We start from the raw sequence: 17,509 nt of genomic DNA, 5'->3' as shown, positions 1-17,509 counted from the left end.
GTCACAAAAGTGCGGACTCAGAGGAAGACCACGAGGGTTTAAGGTGCCATTTGGGACAGGGCCATGGTCACTGTCTAGTGGGCTTTGTTTTCAAGTGCGCAACTCTGTTCTTCTGCTGATGGTTATCAAACAGCGTGTCATTACTGCGCCCCCTTCTGGATTGGGGGTGAATTGCCTGTATTCATTGTAAGGCCTCATGCACCAAACAGAGATGTCCATACCGTGACGGTTCGGTACGAATACATGTATCGTTCCACCCCTATTGGTCACGTATCCAGGGCGGGGTCTCAGGACAACGTGAGAGTAGGCCGGCCCGAACACAAGGCACTCTTCGCTCACCAAAAATGCTTGGAGGTCCCCGACCCTCTTGATGGAAGTGAGTGTGGTCAGGTGCACTGTCTTAGCAGACAGGAATTTAAGCTTGACTGAATCCAGTGGCTCAACGTGCTAGAAAATCGTTTATAAAGAAAATGTTGCGTTTTGTTCCGTTCTTCTGACCTCATTTGCTTGCCTGTATATAGTTTGCATCAGGTGTATTCAGAGATCTGTGGTCTTTTTTATATCGCTGTATTAGTTCACTGAGGCACGTTAAGCGTTTTTCATGTTAAGCCCAATTTATACTTCTGCGTCGAACCTACGCCGTAGCTACACCATAGGCTGTGTGTAGCATGCACAGCCTGTGGCGTAGCTTGATGTGCACCTCTCCAAAAATGTAAAGGTGTGTCAATTCTACGTGGACCGCAAGCGCAGTGATTGGTCTGCTAGAACCCCTCCCTACTTATGAATTTGAGTTTTGTGTGCTTTTTACATTTTAATATATACAGCCTATGGCGTAGGTCCGACGCAGAAGTATAAATCAGCCTTTAGGCATCATTGGGGAATCCTGGAGTGTGACGTATGAGGGAAACCCCAGTATTACAACCCAGTGTCACACAGGCCATAATACAAAGTTATGGAAACTAAGCAACCGAATACAATATGTCTCCTCAGATGTAATGTTAGTTCTGTACATCAGCGAAGGGTAAAATAGCATTATAATCTCCTTTGCGATAGAGAAAGGTTCCCGGATGAGAAATATTGAAATTTCTGCCGAATTTTAACCACTGAATTTGTGGAAGCGAAAATCTTTCACAAATCACCTGTTGAATATTATACATCATATTTTTAAACAGACTGAATATTTTGGAAGTGAATTCTAGAATGTGAATATGAATTATTTAATTTTTAATTATGAAAATGTGTGAAATGTTTTGAATTTAAATATTCACAGTTTAAATAAACAATTATGTTAAATTTCAACCCCTAAAAATGCAAGCCCGGAAAATACAAGGCATTAAAATGCAAGCGTTGTTAATCAAAGCATTATTTTTTCAGTTAGTGCAACTCAATATACTTTTTTTTTTGTTTCAAAGACATTTGTCATTATTTTTCTTCCATAGACTGATGGCCGACTGGATAGTGAAACAACAAAGTAGCTGATTTAGTCTTCAGATGTTAGCTTGAATCTTGAATTAAGTTAATTTTCCTTACCTATCTGTGAACTCATTTAATTGTGATACAAGTGATCTTGTAGAGATATTATTTGTGAGTCTTCTGTTCTGTGGGATAAAACTGTAATATGTCTGAGATTTCTGACCTTTTGGCTGTCAGAATCACTGAAGGTCAAGCCGAAATAGTCCTTTTCCAATAAGTTTAGATGTTCACACACCAGGTCCAGGAGAACCTGCCCCTTACACAGTTTCTGCAAAAATAACAAAAAACAAATGTGAAAGAGGTAAAACATACATATAAATTATGCAATTAGCAGACCATAATAACCATGTTTATAAGATGTTTTGACACTTGTTTATTTGATGATTTGGTCCTAATCAGAGATTAATTCCATCCTCCTACCCCATCAGTAGTTGCTTGTCACATATATTATTTTACAAAAATGCATAAGCATTTTTACAATAAATGTACCACAGCAATAACATTAACAACAACAAAATATCAGATTCTATTTTCCAATAACTGTGGGGCTGTTTTAGTTTATTTTTCAGTATTTTGGTGAAATAAATGTATTCTTCCTGGCATAATCACCCAAAAAAAGGTTTAGGAGTAGGGTTAATGTAGGGGGATAGAATAATTGTACAATATAAAACCCATTGTTCCTATGGAATGTCATCATAATGATAGGAATACGTGCATGTACCAGGAATTTGTACCAAGAGCCTCCCTTAGAGGACGTCTTCATTTGTAAAACTGTGCGTTTTGCAATTTGTGAACATACAGCAGCATACAAGGGAGAGAAATTGATCAGAGATGTATCAGAAGAAGGAAGACAGATGGAATCAATAACAGCATTTTACATTACATTACCATGGTAAAGACTATACAGTATTACATGGCATAGAGACTGTACATTACCATAACTAACCTTTCATCTGAAAAGTTCAGTTACAGTATAAATTCAATATTATATCATAATGCATTGACAGTAATCTCTGTTCTAGCACAAAGCCGTATGGCCATGTCATTCATCATTATATCTTTTTATACAGTAACACACTGTATAAATACTTTTACAAACATTATGGATTTAGTGAGTTATGCCAATTATTGCCTGCATTACTGTAATTATTTCAGCAATAAATGTGATTTGAAACCTGTCTCTTGCATTGTATGATCTTGAATGAACTGATTGTTAAAAGTACTAAATTGAAAGAAGATCACAATGTTGTTTCGATGATTAAATCAAATAAATATAATGTGTAATTGTCACGGTGAGACTCGCAGGAAGCACGAGGTAGGCATGAATACTCTTTAACCTGTTAACCAGCCCCCATTTTGGGCCTCACAGGTGAAAATAACCTACCTAAATTAAAATGGTAACAGTTCCTGACAAAGTGTGCTACACAAACAAATTAGGTATCTTTGGAAAGAAGACACTCTAGGCTTTACTATCCATCATCCAGAGTTGATAATGCTCAAAAAGATAAAAAGTTATAGACACTGACGTGCCTTGAAAAATGTTTTTCCACACTGAATGTTTTTTTTTTTCATATACAAATACATGAAATACGTCCTGGAGCAATCCAGAAAAGTAATGGGTTGAAAGCCACGTGTCTCATGAGTTTATATTTCAAATTTGAAGACGATACCATGAAAAATAAGATTCCTGCAATATTTTTTCTGAAAATATTTATAGTCCCCCCAGCCCCTCTGTTTGAGGAAAAATAACCACCAGAATTGCAGTATTGCAGAATTATACAAACTATTTTAGTCATTATACATATTCATGACATGGTCATACAGTCAGTAATCGCACGCTGATGTGCTTCCATACAGATGATAATCATACAGATGGGCCATATAATCAATAATAGCTGAGCATTGAATCACAATGATAGCCGTCATAGAGTCGGTAATAAACATGCTGATGTCCGTCCATACATATGATAATCATGCAGATACGGCCACATTCCCCACACACATATAAAAAATGTAGAAGAAAAAAAAAAACAGTTTTTTATGGAAAAGGCAGATCGCTAAGTTACACCCCCCTCAGATGACAGCTGCGTCACAGTGTGCGTCACGCTTTCAGGAGAGAGCGCCAAATTCAAATAAACTATATTCCGCTTTTCTGAGACTTTTTTTTCCGTGGACGGTCTCATTCTGTTTGTAAAACTGTATGCTACAACACCGTGTTGTTTTTTTACCACCAAGACGCTGTTTTTGAGCGTAATTTATTCCATAACAGACGCGAACAATAACTCTCCCGAAGAAATGAAATGTAAACAAAGAAATATTCATCCTTATTACAACGTTATTGTTTCGCTGGACTAAAAGTGCTCGCTGGGATGTTGTTCTCTGGACCCTTACCTGTCTAACTACACTGGGATTTCAGCAGTGGACGCGTTTGTGACTCGTTATTACAATGAATCTGGTACGTACTGCTTTTTTATTCTGCATGTTTTGATGTGTACTGCTTACACAAATGTAGCAAATACATTCCTTATAAGCTCTCTATCGGAAAACAGCGATCTGTCGTCGATGCTTGAGGCTTAGACCTTCAGAATGATATATAGTTTGTCAAGATTAATGATATTCTTTCACGTTAAATTCATTCATAAACATTAAACTAGTGGGGAAAAAAACGCTTCAGTGCGCCGTCGCTCTGGCAAACATTATCAGGTTAACTGTCTTTAATGATTAAAATGCAGGGGAATAATCCAACATAGGAAAAGCACAAACACACGTAGCAAATGGGTAGACCCGACAAAGGAACACAGAACAAACAGGAACTTAAATGCAAGGGATAATTACAAAACACAGGTGCAAGGAATGATCAATTAACTTAACAAGAAAAGGAACATGACCAAGTAAGGAAACAGGAAGAGAAACAGGGGCAAAAGCCCTCTCTGGGCTTAACTGGGTATCAGGAGCCCTCCCTGGGCTTAACTGAGGATCAGGAGCCCTTCTCGGGCTAAACTCAGAAACAGAAGCCCTCCGTGGGCTAAACTCGAGAACTGCAGCTCTTTCGTGACGCTGGTCCGTGGCTAGAGCCATCTCACGACTCTGGTCAGGGGATAGAGCTGATACTGGAGGGAACTCTGGGGCTGGAGCCGACACTGGAGCGAACTCTGGCGCTGGGGCCGACACTGCAGCCACAGCTGGTCCGAGCCGTTGGTGGGGTATGTGGGGGTTCCTGGTGCGGGGTGAGCTGGCAAGACGAGGCGTGCCTCAGCAGGGACTGGACGACAAAACTGAAACTTTTTCTTTTAAGTCTTCAACTTCATAATTTCAATTGTTCAAATAAAGAACGAGATTAATCAGCTCGATCATTACATTACAGTAATTGTAATAAAAGCATGAGATCAGATTTTGAAAGAATGACTAGTGGTGTTACAAGTGTGGATTTCAATCACTTTGGATTTTTCTACTAAGAGTTTTGAAAATATACACCTTTCTTGTGAAAATAGTACCAAAGCGAATAAAAAAATGAACAAAAAAACTGCATGTTGATATTCATTCTTATTTTGATTTAATACATTTACAGATTTTTTTTATTTGTTTGGTACCATTTTCATTAGTAAGGTGTACATTTTCAAAGGTATGACATGGCCATAAGGTTTGGTGCTAGAACAAAGTTTATTGTCAATGCAGTATGACATATGACTGAATCTATACTGTAACTGAATTTATCAGATGAAAGGTGAGTTATAGTAATGTGCAGTCTCCATCATGGTATCACGGTATCTTCTGATATATCTCTGATTAACTTCTCTCCCTTGTATCCAGCTCTATGTTCACAAATTGCAAAACGCAGTTTTACAGTCAGGTTACATCAGGACATTCTGGATCATAATGTCTCCGTCGAGGGCTTTCTGATGGTTCAGTCCGACCGGGATTGCAACGAGAGCGGTAAGAGAAAGGGAGGGGGGCTTGCCATTCTAGTAATTTACAGATGGTGCAACCCTTGTCATATTATGGTTAGGGATCAGATATGTTGCCTGGAAATTGAACTACAACCCCAATTCCATAGAAGTTGGGATGTTTTGTAAAATAAAAATAAAAATCAAGAATATGTGATTTGTTCATTCTCTTTAACTTTTATTTAATTGACAAAAGTACAAAGAGCTTTCCAAAGTTTTCACTGACCAACGTAAACGTATTTTGTAAATGTGAACAAATTTGTTTTTTGACGGCTGCAACACATTCCAAAAAGTTGTGACAGAGGCTAAATAAAAGTGAAAAGGTTATTGAATATCCACGTTAAACTGTTTTGAAACAGTTCACAGTAAGCAGGTGAATTGGTAATTGGTCAAGGTATCATGTTTGGGTATAAAAGGAGCATTTCAGTCTTTGCAAGCAAAGCTGGATCATGGCTCATCACTTCATACCAAATTTTATGAGAGAAGTGTCAAACAAATCAAAAATCACATTCCGCAATTCAAAATTGCCAAGAATTTAGGTCTTTCACCAAGTACCATACATAATATTGTGAAAAGATTCAGGGAATCGTAGGGCAAGGCAGGAAACCTCAGTTGAATGTGCTTGACCTTTGAGCCCTCAGATGGCATTGCATAAGAAACCATCATGCTGTGGTGTTAAATACAGTGCCCTCCACTAATATTGGCACCCTTGATAAATATGAGCAAAGGCGGCTGTGAAAATAAATCTGCATTGTTTATCCTTTTTGATCTTTCCCTCAAAAAAAATTCACAAAATTCTAACCTATCATTGAAATAAAACAATTGAAAAGTGGGGAGAAAATCTCATGATGAAATAAAGTTTTTTCTCCATTGAACAAGACAACAATTAACTAATAATCACACTTAACAAGGACAGGAAACAAACCAAATAAGGACACAAGAGGCAGGAACAGGAGCCTGGAGCTCTGGAGGCCATGGCGGTGCAGGGAGCTCCAGTGGCCATGGCGGTGCAGGGGGCTCAGGAGGCCATGGCAGGTGGTCCTTAGTGGCTGTGGCCTCGGTCCCCTCCGCCTGGCCACTAAAGCCAGAGGTTTACTACCCCCCCAAAAACAGGAACAAAGAGGAACAGGACAGCCCACAAGAACACGAAGCCCTCCTTGGAAGCTGAGGTTTCCACTGGGCATGACAAGGAGTCAGGCGGGCTCGAGGGAGCCGCAGCCGGCGGTTTGAGCGAGCGGCAGCCCGCGAACTTGACTTTTTGGAGTCGCGGACGGCGGTGGTGAATTCCCTGCGAATGGCGGGCTTGAGGGAGCGGCGGACAGCGGCGGGACACACAAACAGGGAACTAACAGGGAACGTTCCCACAACTTTCATTAACATTGTTTCAAAGGTATATAAATGTTAGGACAGAACATTCTTAAAATAATGTTTATAGGATGTTCTAACAACGTTATTATGCTTGATTTACATTCTTGTAACGTTAAGAGAAAACATTTTTATAACAACATTTTCGGAACGTTCTTTCGATGTTATTTGTACACGATTGAGGTTCTTGTAATATTAAAAGAAAACGGTCTTTTAACAACATTCTCGGAACGTTATTTTGATGTTATTTGTACACGATTGAGGTTCTTGTAATATTAAAAGAAAACGGTCTTAGAACAACACTCTCGGAACAATTTTTTAATGTTATTTGTACACGACTGAGGTTCTCGTAATGGTAAGAGAAAATGGTCTTATAACAACATTCTCGGAACGTTATTTTGATGTTATTTGTACACGATTGAGGTTCTCATAATGGTTAGAGAAAATGTCTTTAGAACAACACTCAGAACATCCTTGTGATGTAATTTGTACTTGATTGTTCTCATCATGTTAAAATAAAACTTTCTTACAGCATATTTAAGAAACAGCCTCATAATGTTGATATAAAAAGTGTTTAGAAATATAATGTTATCATAACGTTAATGTCAGGGTTCTGTCACTTCAGTCTAGAGATCCCTGACATTCCCGTCATGTCTCTATTTTCTTGTGAGAATGCGGCTTCGAATGCACTCTCATCTGCGTGCCCTGTTTCTTTGTTTCATGTTGGGAGCATGGTGATCGGATCCCGGCACTCATGTCTTGTTCAGGCTCAGTTTTGGCTCCGTGTCGGGGTTCGGACACTCATGCTCCATGTTCTGTCTTGTTGTGAGAGCGTGTGGTCTCGAGTTCACTCCGGCCGTGTTATGTCCACGTGAGTGGTGTTGTGTTTTGTGTAGCAAGCGGTTCATGTTCGGCCACGTGCTTTTCTCATTTTCTTGTGTTGTTGCATGCAGTTCGTGTTTTATCAGCTTGTGTTCTTCATTGGCTGCATGCTTTCATGTTGTCATGTCTTGTGTGAACACGCGGCTTATGAATATTCTCAATAGCTGCGTGTTCTATGGATGGTAAAATTCACCAATTCGCACCGGGGTATTGGCATAAAAGTTAGCGATGCGATGCATTAATTTAAAAAGTGTGCATCGGATACAAGTTTGCATTTATATCGCGATGCATCATTTGTAACATATTTGCATTGGAGTTCTGTAGTACAGTGATTTCCTTTCTGAATATGGTATTCGGATTTGGGCACATCCCTGTGCCATACTGAATTGCATAGCATCATTTTTTTTTTTCCATTGCATCATATCGCATTGTTTTGAATTGAATTGAAATCAGATCGTACTGCATCATAATAGGGGTGAATCGTATGTCATCGCATCGGTAACTGCTTCATATGTATCTTGAATGTATCGTATCACTGGTTATGCATATCGCATCGGGCTTAGCTTTGGAGATGCTCATCCGCGTAGTCGTCTTGTTTTGCACATGGCCCGTGATTTGTTTTGCTAGCCATGAGCTTGTTTTTGTTTTGTGTGAGCACTTTTTTTTTTTGCATTTGCTCTCATATCTATTGTCTTGACCCCGCTCATCTTGTTACCTCATTATTGGTTCAGTTGTCCCTCATTACCCTCCTCATTTGCTCCTTATTTATTCTCCTTGTCCTGTGCCAGTTCGTTGTCATATGTTCTCTGGTTGTGTCCTGATCCTGCCCAGCCTGTCAAATTGCCAGCTGAGTTTTACCACACGGGGTAGTTTTCGTTGTTTGTTTTGGTTTTGTTTTTATTAATAAAATAACATCTTCTGCACTACTGAGTCATTGCCTCATCCCACACTCCTGACAGTTATGAAAATGTTATATTGGGATATTCTTGTAACATTCACATAACAGAGAAAAAACATAAAAAAACCTGGACGTTTCGAACGTTTACATAACATTAAAAATAACATTGTCATAAGAGGTTTAAAAGATCAAAGGGAATGTTTGTCCAACGTTTGTATAATCAGTAAAAAATGTTCTCATAACATAAAATATGGGTGTTTCAAACAGAGAGAAAATTTAAATATAAGGTTCTCATAATGTTATGACAATGGTAGATTAGAATCAGAATCAGAATTACCTTTATTGCCAGGCATGTTTGCACATACGAGGAATTTGTTTTAGTGACAGTAGCTCCACAGTGCGACAGAATGACAGCAACAGGAAAGGACACAGATAGTAAAAAAATGAAAATAAAATAAATTATGTACAAATATACAAAAATGGACAATATGCCAAATAGCACAAACACAATATACAAAATAAACAATTCAGTATGTATAGGTATGTTAGGTGCAAACTTGAGATGTAATAAGTATGTGTGTACAATAAAAATAAAAAGTATGATAGTGTTGTGTGTTTCATGTTTATTGTTAAGAGTTCAAATGTTCATGAGATCGATTGCCTGAGGGAAGAAACTGTTGGGCCTATGTCTGGTCGTTCTGGTGCTCAGAGCTCTGTAGTGTCGACCAGTTCAAAGAGGGATTGTGCTGGATGTGAGGGGTCCAGAGTGATTTTACCAGCCCTTTTGCTCACTCTGGATAAGTACAGTTCTTGGAGAGTGGGGAGGGTTGTACCAATGATTCGCTCAGCAGTCCGGACTACCCTCTGTAGTCTTCTGAGGTCAGATCTGGTAGCTGAGCTCAACCAGACAGTTATTGAAGTGCAGAGGATGGATTCAATGATGGCAGAGTAGAACTGTTTCAGCAAGTCCTGTGGCAGGTTGAACTTCCTCAGCTGGTGAAGGAAGTACAACCTCTGCTGGGCCTTTTTCACAATAGAGTCAATGTGAATATCCCACTTCAGGTCCTGAGAAATTGTAGTGCCCAGGAATCTGAATGACTCCACTGCAGTCACAGTGCTGTTCATGATGGTGAGTGGGGGGAGAGCAGGGGGGTTTCTTCTGAAGTCCACGATCATCTCCACAGTTTTGAGCGTGTTGAGCTCCAGGTTGTTAAGACTGCACCAGACAGACAGCTCCTTAACCTCCTGTCTGTAAGCAGACTCGTCACCGTCCTGGATGAGGCCAATCAGTGTGGTGTCGTCTGCAAACTTCAGGAGCTTGACAGAGGGGTCTTTAGATGTGCAGTCGTTGGTGTAGAGGGAGAAGAGCAGTGGGGAGAGAACGCAGCCCTGAGGGGCTCCAGTGCTGATGGTGCGGGTGCTGGATGAGGATTTTCCCAGCCTCACTAGCTGCTGCCTGTCTGTCAGGATGCTGTTGATCCACTGACAGATGGAGGTGAGGACGGAGAGCTGAGTTAGTTTGGGCAGGGGGAGGTCTGGAATGATAGTGTTAAAGGCCGAGCTGAAGTCCACAAACAGGATCCTCACATAAGTCCCTGGTCTGTCTAGGTGTTGCAGTGTGTAATGCAGTCCCATGTTGACTGCATCATCCACAGACCTGTTTGCTCTGTAGGCAAACTGCAGGGGGTCCAGTAAAGGTCCAGTGATGTCCTTCAGATAAGCTAAAACCAGTTTTTCAAATGACTTCATGACCACAGACGTTAGAGCCACAGGTCTGTAGTCGTTAAATCCTGTAATCTTGGGTTTCTTTGGGATGGGGATTATGGTGGAGCGTTTGACGCATGAGGGGACTGCACACAGCTCCAGTGATCTGTTGAATGTTCCTCAAACATTACAAAAACTGGACAGAACGTGTACAAAACATTCCGTAATAGTGTTTTCATAACATTGTCAAAATGGTAGGATGGAATGTTCCTGTAACGTTCGCAGAAACCCCACAAAAAAACTTTCTTAATACATAAAAAAACTGGACGTTTTCAACGTGTACAAAACTTTCCGAAATAACGTTTTCATAACTTAATGGGAATGTTAGCAAAATGTTCTGACAACTCGTTTTTGTTAGCTGGGTGGGCGCCGCTTACTGTTGTGGTCTGGTCTTCTGTCACGGTGCACACAATGGGGAGGAATGAGGAACACGAGACGAGGAGAAAACTAAAATCAACAGTCTTTAATGAATCCAAACACAAGACACACACGACAGAGGACTGACAATTGTAGAGGTCCTGAACTTTATGTTTGGCAGCAAGCTTTGCTCTGAAGGGTTCAGTTCTGAGCTATCCACAGGCAAACCTCACTGAGGTTTGAACCCCCCCTGAAGCCTAAGCAATTGGCAGATATTTTAATATGCACAGTAATATACACAAAAGTAGGGTAACACCGTACTGTGGATAATATTGAACTATTGAGCAACATGAGCAGGATAGGTGATATATCTTCATGGGCGAGCAGTTAAGTGATCATGGATCTGCATAAGGAGGAGTTGGGGATGAAGGAGGGTAAGCGCATGTCTGTGCGACAGAACTCAATTCTGATAGAAGCGCATGTCTGTGCGACAGACAATAATAAGAGTACGGATGATCTTATATATCTTGTTAATTGTAGTGGGAGTTACAATCAGATGAGCTTAATATTTAGAGTAACTTCTTACTATGCAGAGATTTCACCATTATCAGATCAGGTTACGTATTGGCATGATGGGCAACAAGACATTCCATGGCCATATTATGCAAACAATGTTTAAGTTATGCGCTGTCCTAAATGCGCGTCTCAGAGCACCGACCGCCTCCACAGCAACTGGAGCCTCCAACAGCAGCCGAAGCTACTTAATCCATCAGCAAATGGCTCATAACTTATAAGGCGGGGACCTACTGTCCACTCTGCATGCTGCACTTCCTAAAAGGCATATAATGTCATCTAGAGATATTTAGCAACTCAAACAGGCTTTAGCTACTCACTGAAAATATCCAAAGTCCCTTTAAGGCAAGTCATGTCACTCGGCGGCCATCTTTGAAATGCCTCTTGGCCATGCAAGTGCAGCAACTATCTCTTTAAATGGGGAAACATCAAATTCTCCAAACTGATCGCTAACGATAACAAAATACTGCAACAGCATTCCAATAACAAACAGAAGCTTTTCAACAGCATATTTGTTAAAACACAGCTAGCCTTAACAATGAGAATGTTCCCAATGATAAACATGAAATCCTGGCAAACAGTAGGTTCCAAATAGTGACTAAATAGCTTTTAAGCAAAAGCAAAACCAAACAAGCTATGGCCAACTAGATCAGAAGACTATAGCGACAGCGTGTACTGAGAAATTACACTTAGCAACAGCGCGTTGCCAATATCTGATAACTTTAAGCATGAGTATGAAAAGAAACTTGGCTTAGCTTCATGAAGACACGTTCGGATGAATGGAGAGTGAAGTATATCCACATCTGTTGAGGATGCTTATCTTCTTAATAATGTACAATTCCTTATGCAGTGAGGCCCGATCTCGACTGAATTGTTCTTGAGTTCCGAATCAAGCCGCTTTACGTTATACTGGTCGATGCGGTGAATCGTGTGTTCAAACGGATCTGAATCGATAACTGTATGATCAACATCCTTTAAATTCATTTGAAGCTGTCCTGAGTGAGTGTTTGTGACGAACTAGAAGACTGTTAAGCAAGTATCTGTGCAACGGATTAGCGTTTTGAAGCTGTCTTGAGCGTAAAAGCGAGTTTCTGTGAGACAGAACTGAACTGACTCGTTTGTCTGTGCGACAGACTAAAACTGTTTTAGCACGCGTCTGTGCAACAGACCTCAAGGCTGACTGAGTGCATTTCTGTGCGACAGAACTCAAGGCTGACTAAGTGCATGTCTGTGCGACAAAACTCAAGGCTGACTAAGCGCATGTCTGTGCGACAGAACTCAAATCTGATAGAAGCGGATCTTAATGCGTGGTTTTTCCTTCTGGAGCATCAGTGAGCGTTTGAACCTTCTTTAATAGTTGCATATGAGTCCCTCAGTTGTCCTCAGTGTGGAAAGATGAATCTCAAAATTATACAATCATTGTTGGAAAGGGTTCAAATACACAAAAATGCTGGAAATCCAAAGAATTTATGGGACCTGAAGGATTTTTCTGAAGAACTGCAGGCAGTTTAACTGTTCAGGACAAACAAGGGACTCATGAACAACTATCACTAAACAAAAAAAAAACACAGCTTTGGATCGTTCAGGTAACAACACAGTATTAAGAATCTAGTGTATGTAAACTTTTGAACGGGGTCATTTTTATAAATTCAACTATTATTTTCCCTTGTGGACAATATGTAAACATCTTTCATGTGAAATATCTTATTCAGGTCAGTATTAAATAAACAATAACATGCATTTTGTATGATCCCTCTTATTGTCAGTCCTTGTCTTGTGTTTCCCCTCCTCCCGTGCCCATATTTGGCCTTCCTGTTCCTGTCCTCGTTTGTCTTCATTAGTTTAATTAGTCCCTAGCCCTGTGTTTGATTAGTCCACACCTGTTCCTTATTTCCCTGTGTTTATAAGCCCTGTGTTTCCTAGCCCCTGTGTCCGGTCTAAACGTCATAGATGTTCGTCTCTCCCCATGCTCCCTGTCTGTCTGCTGGATTCCAATAAAGAACCCTATTTGGAACTTCCACGTCTCCGCACCTCCTTGTATCCCGAGAGGGAACGTGACAGAAGACCGGACCTACAACAACACTATGGCTGAAGACAGGCTTTGGTGTCTGCGGCAGGATGGTCGGGAGTTGGTAGAGTATGTTGAGGAGTTTCTTGAGCTTTCCAACGAGGTGAGCTGGATTGACGCCTCGCTCGGTGTGTGTTTTCGGTTTGGGTTGGACAAAGATGTCATCAGCTGCGATCTCCCCACGTCCAGTTTTTCCCTGATCGGGCTGATAAATTATGTCCTCAATGTACATGGCATTGATTTTGAAGTCGAAGAATGTCAAACTGATCTTCGTCCAACCCAACCCGAGAACAACCCGGCCTCACCAGCTCACCGCTCGCCAGGACCCTCCACATGCCCTGCAAAATGTTCCGGCCACCCAACTCTTCCCAGCACTGCTGCTGTCCTCAGCCCAGAGCACCCCCGCAACCCCGCGCTTCAAGAGCGCCCTCCTGTACCTGCTCCTCGCAAGTGCCCTCCTGAGTTCCCGCTGGCTCCGTCCAGCCCTCCTGAGTTCCCGCTGGCTCCGTCCAGCCCTCCTGAGTTCCCGCTGGCTCCGTCCAGCCCTCCTGAGTTCCCGCTGGTTCCGTCCGGCTCTCCTTCGTCTCCGCTGGTTCCATCCAGCCCCACGCCTCCCGAGCGCCCCCAAGTGTCCGCGCCTCCCGAGCGCCCCCAAGTGTCCGCGCTTCCAGAGCGCCCTCCCGTGCCGGCTCGACGCCCGTGCCCTCCTGAGTTCCCGCTGGCTCCGTCCAGCCCTCCTGAGTTCCCGCTGGCTCCGTCCAGCCCTCCTGAGTTCCCGCTGGCTCCGTCCAGCCCTCCTGGGTTCCCGCTGGTTCCGTCCAGCCCTCCTGAGTTCCCGCTGGTTCCGTCCAGCCCTCCTGAGTTCCCGCTGGTTCCGTCCAGCCCTCCTGAGTTCCCGCTGGTTCCGTCCAGCCCTCCTGAGTTCCCGCTGGTTCCGTCCAGCCCTCCTGAGTACCCGCTGGTTCCGTCCGGCTCTCCTTCGTCTCCGCTGGTTCCATCCAGCCCCGCGCCTCCCGAGCGCCCCCAAGTGTCCGCGCCTCCCGAGCGCCCCCAAGTGTCCGCGCCTCCCGAGCGCCCCCAAGTGTCCGCGCCTCCCGAGCGCCCCCAAGTGTCCCCAAGTGTCCGCGCTTCCCGAGCGCCCCCCAGTACCGGCTCCACGCACGCGCCCTCCCGTGCCGGCTCCACGCACGCGCCCTCCCGTGCCGGCTCCACGCCCGTGCCCTCCTGAGTTCCCGCTGGTTCCGTCCAGCCCAGCTCGTCAAGAGCGTCCCCAAGTGGCTGCGCTTCAAGAGCGTCCCCAAGTTTCTGCGCTGCAAGAGCGCCCCCAGGTGTCCGTGCTTCCCTTGCGCCCTCCCGTGCCGGCTCCTCGCACGTGCCCTCCCGTGCTGGCTCCTCGCACGTGCCCTCCCGTGCCGGCTCCACGCACGTTCCCGCTGGTTCCGTCCAGCCCTCCTGAGTTCCCGCTGGTTCCGTCCAGCCCCGCGCTGCAAGAGCGCCCGACAGAGTCCGCGCTGCAAGAGCGCCCGACAGAGCCCGCTCCTCTGTGGCTCCCAGGGGGGAGCTTCCCCAAGAAAATTTTGGGGGGGGGTAAGAGGGTCACAGCCTGTGTGGCCGGGCCAAGGCCACAGAACCCCTTGGGGCCCAAAAAAAATAGGCCGTGGCCTCCCGAGTCCCCTGACCCGCTCTGGCCTCCCGAGTCCCCTGACCCGCCCTGGCCTCCCGAGTCCCCTGACCCGCCTTGGCCTCCCGAGTCCCCTGACCCGCCCTGTCCTCCCGAGTCCCCAGATCCGCCCTGGCCTCCCGAGTCCCCTGACCCGCCCTGGCCTCCCGAGTCTCCAGATCCGCCCTGGTCTCCCGAGTCCCCTGACCCGCCATGGCCTCCCGAGTCTCCAGACCCGCCATGGCCTCCCGAGTCCCCTGACCCGCCATGGCCCCTGGAACGGGCACCGCCCTGGAGGCCTCCAGAGCGCCCACCCCCCCTCCCCATTGGATGGTGTTAGGCATGAGGACACGCCTTCCGGAGGGGGGCGTAATGTCAGTCCTTGTCTTGTGTTTCCCCTCCTCCCGTGCCCATATTTGGCCTTCCTGTTCCTGTCCTCGTTTGTCTTCATTAGTTTAATTAGTCCCTAGCCCTGTGTTTGATTAGTCCACACCTGTTCCTTATTTCCCTGTGTTTATAAGCCCTGTGTTTCCTAGCCCCTGTGTCCGGTCTAAACGCCATAGATGTTCGTCTCTCCCCATGCTCCCTGTCTGTCTGCTGGATTCCAATAAAGAACCCTATTTGGAACTTCCACGTCTCCGCACCTCCTTGTATCCCGAGAGGGAACGTGACACTTATTATGGTAAAATAATGAACAGTTTGCATATTCTGAAATGTTTATGTAAAGTTTTTACTTCAACTGTATATATATATATATATATATATATATATATCTCAAACATCCCCTACATCACCACATGTTGTTCAGGAGGGTTTCAAGGAAAATTTTCCTCACTCAACCAAAAACAAACTCCAGCAAATTCAGTTGTCAGACACGACTGGAACTCCAAATGGCACTGGCTTCTATGGTCAGATGAAAATAAAAAAAAAAAAGCATTAAACAGTATGCAATTGTTTACTGCCAATGCATTAAAAAGCATTGGCAGTAAACCCACCAGAAGAGTTTAGTACAAACAGGGATAAAAAAGTACCCCATGTCCACGGTTAAATATACTGCTGGATCTTTAATGTTGTGGGCCTGTTTTTCCGCCAGAGGTCCTAAACATCTTGTTCAGATGCATGGCATCATGGAGTCTATCAAATACCAACAGATAAAAAATCTAAACCTGACTGCCGCTGTTAGAAATCTTATTATGGGCCGTGTTTGGATCTTCCAACAGGACAACAATCCAAAACAAACTTCAAAATAAACACAAAAATGGGTCACTGAGCACAAAATTAATATTTTACCATGGCTGTCCCTGTCATCTGAGTACAGCACACATTTTAACTGTCTTTTTGACTAACTGAGATAAGATCTGGCCCAGAGAACCCGGCTACATCGTTGCGTTGAATTGATGTATAGCTTTCTCCTAGAGTAACAGATATTCACGTTGCATTTCTTGATGCAGCAGCAGACTGTGGTAAATGACAGTGGTTTTCTGAAGTACTCCTGAGCCCATGTGGCTTTGTTTAACACCGCAGCATGACGGTTTCTTATGCAATGTCATCTGAGGGCTCAAAGGTCAAGCATATTCAACTGAGGTTTCCTGCCTTGCCCTACACGTACTGTGATTTCTCTGGAATCCCTGAGTCTTTTCACAATATTTTGTATGATTCTTGGTGAAAGACCTAAATTATTTGCAATTTTGCATTGCAAAATGTGATTTTTGATTTGTCTGACACTTCTATCGTACATTTTGGCATGAAGTGATGAGCCATGATCCAGCTTTGCTTGCAAAGACTGAGATGCTCATTTTATACCCAAACATGATACCTTGACCTATTACTAATTCACCTGCTTACTGTGAACTGTTTGAAAACAGTTTAACGTGGCTATTCTATAACCTTTTCACCTTTATTTTGCCTCTGTTCCAACTTTTTTGGAATGTGGTGCAGCCGTCAAAAACGTTCTCGGTTACTATCGTAACCTCGGTTCTCCGAGATATAGGAACGAATACTGCGTATGTAAGACGCTTGTAGGGGGAAAAACTCCTTTTTTCCTCTTCAACTGAAGCCTTTTCAATCACACAGTTAAACTGCATGTCCATTGGTTCGTGCAGTGCTATAAAATTTAACCAATGGCTCAGCAGCCCGCCAAAATGCCACATCTCAGATTTCTTTGAATGAAGCGACTGAGGTGTGCAGCTCATAACACGGCCAGGAACGCAGTACTCGTTCCCATATCTCAGGGAACCGAGGTTGCAATAGTAACAGAGTACGTTCCCTTTCGATATTCCACTCGTAATGCGTCTGTAAGACACTTGTATGGGAACCAGTACAATCACGCTGTGCTATGATGGAGAACGACTCAAACCCATGACTCACGTGGGAGTAAGACCCAGGGGAGTTAATAAAATACACCAAGCACAGGCTGAGCCATCAGGGTCATCCGTGGCCTGGGTGTCGCCCGTATAGTTGATACTTGGTGTCTATATAATATGGACCGTCCAAGTGAAGGAGGGACTTGAACAATGCTGGTCAAG

The 17,509-nt window shown here is 43.7% G+C and overlaps 1 protein-coding gene across 3 annotated transcripts in view; it reads right to left on the bottom strand.

Annotated features, from left to right (window-relative positions):
* LOC306854699 (band 4.1-like protein 1) overlaps nucleotides 1-17,509 on the bottom strand; it is a 231,061-nt gene that overhangs the window by 156,912 nt on the left and 56,640 nt on the right. For all 3 annotated transcript variants that reach the window (XM_079392905.1, XM_079392906.1, XM_079392907.1), the window contains one exon: nucleotides 1,637-1,741. In XM_079392905.1, the coding sequence (XP_079249031.1) occupies nucleotides 1,637-1,741 (105 nt within the window). The remainder of the gene's footprint in view (nucleotides 1-1,636; nucleotides 1,742-17,509) is intronic.

The sequence above is a fragment of the Barbus barbus genome (assembly GCF_936440315.1).
Source record: "Barbus barbus genome assembly, chromosome: 35".
NCBI lineage: Eukaryota > Metazoa > Chordata > Actinopteri > Cypriniformes > Cyprinidae > Barbus > Barbus barbus.
Note: the sequence above shows the minus strand (reverse complement) of the source record. Positions and strands in the feature narration are given on the sequence as shown.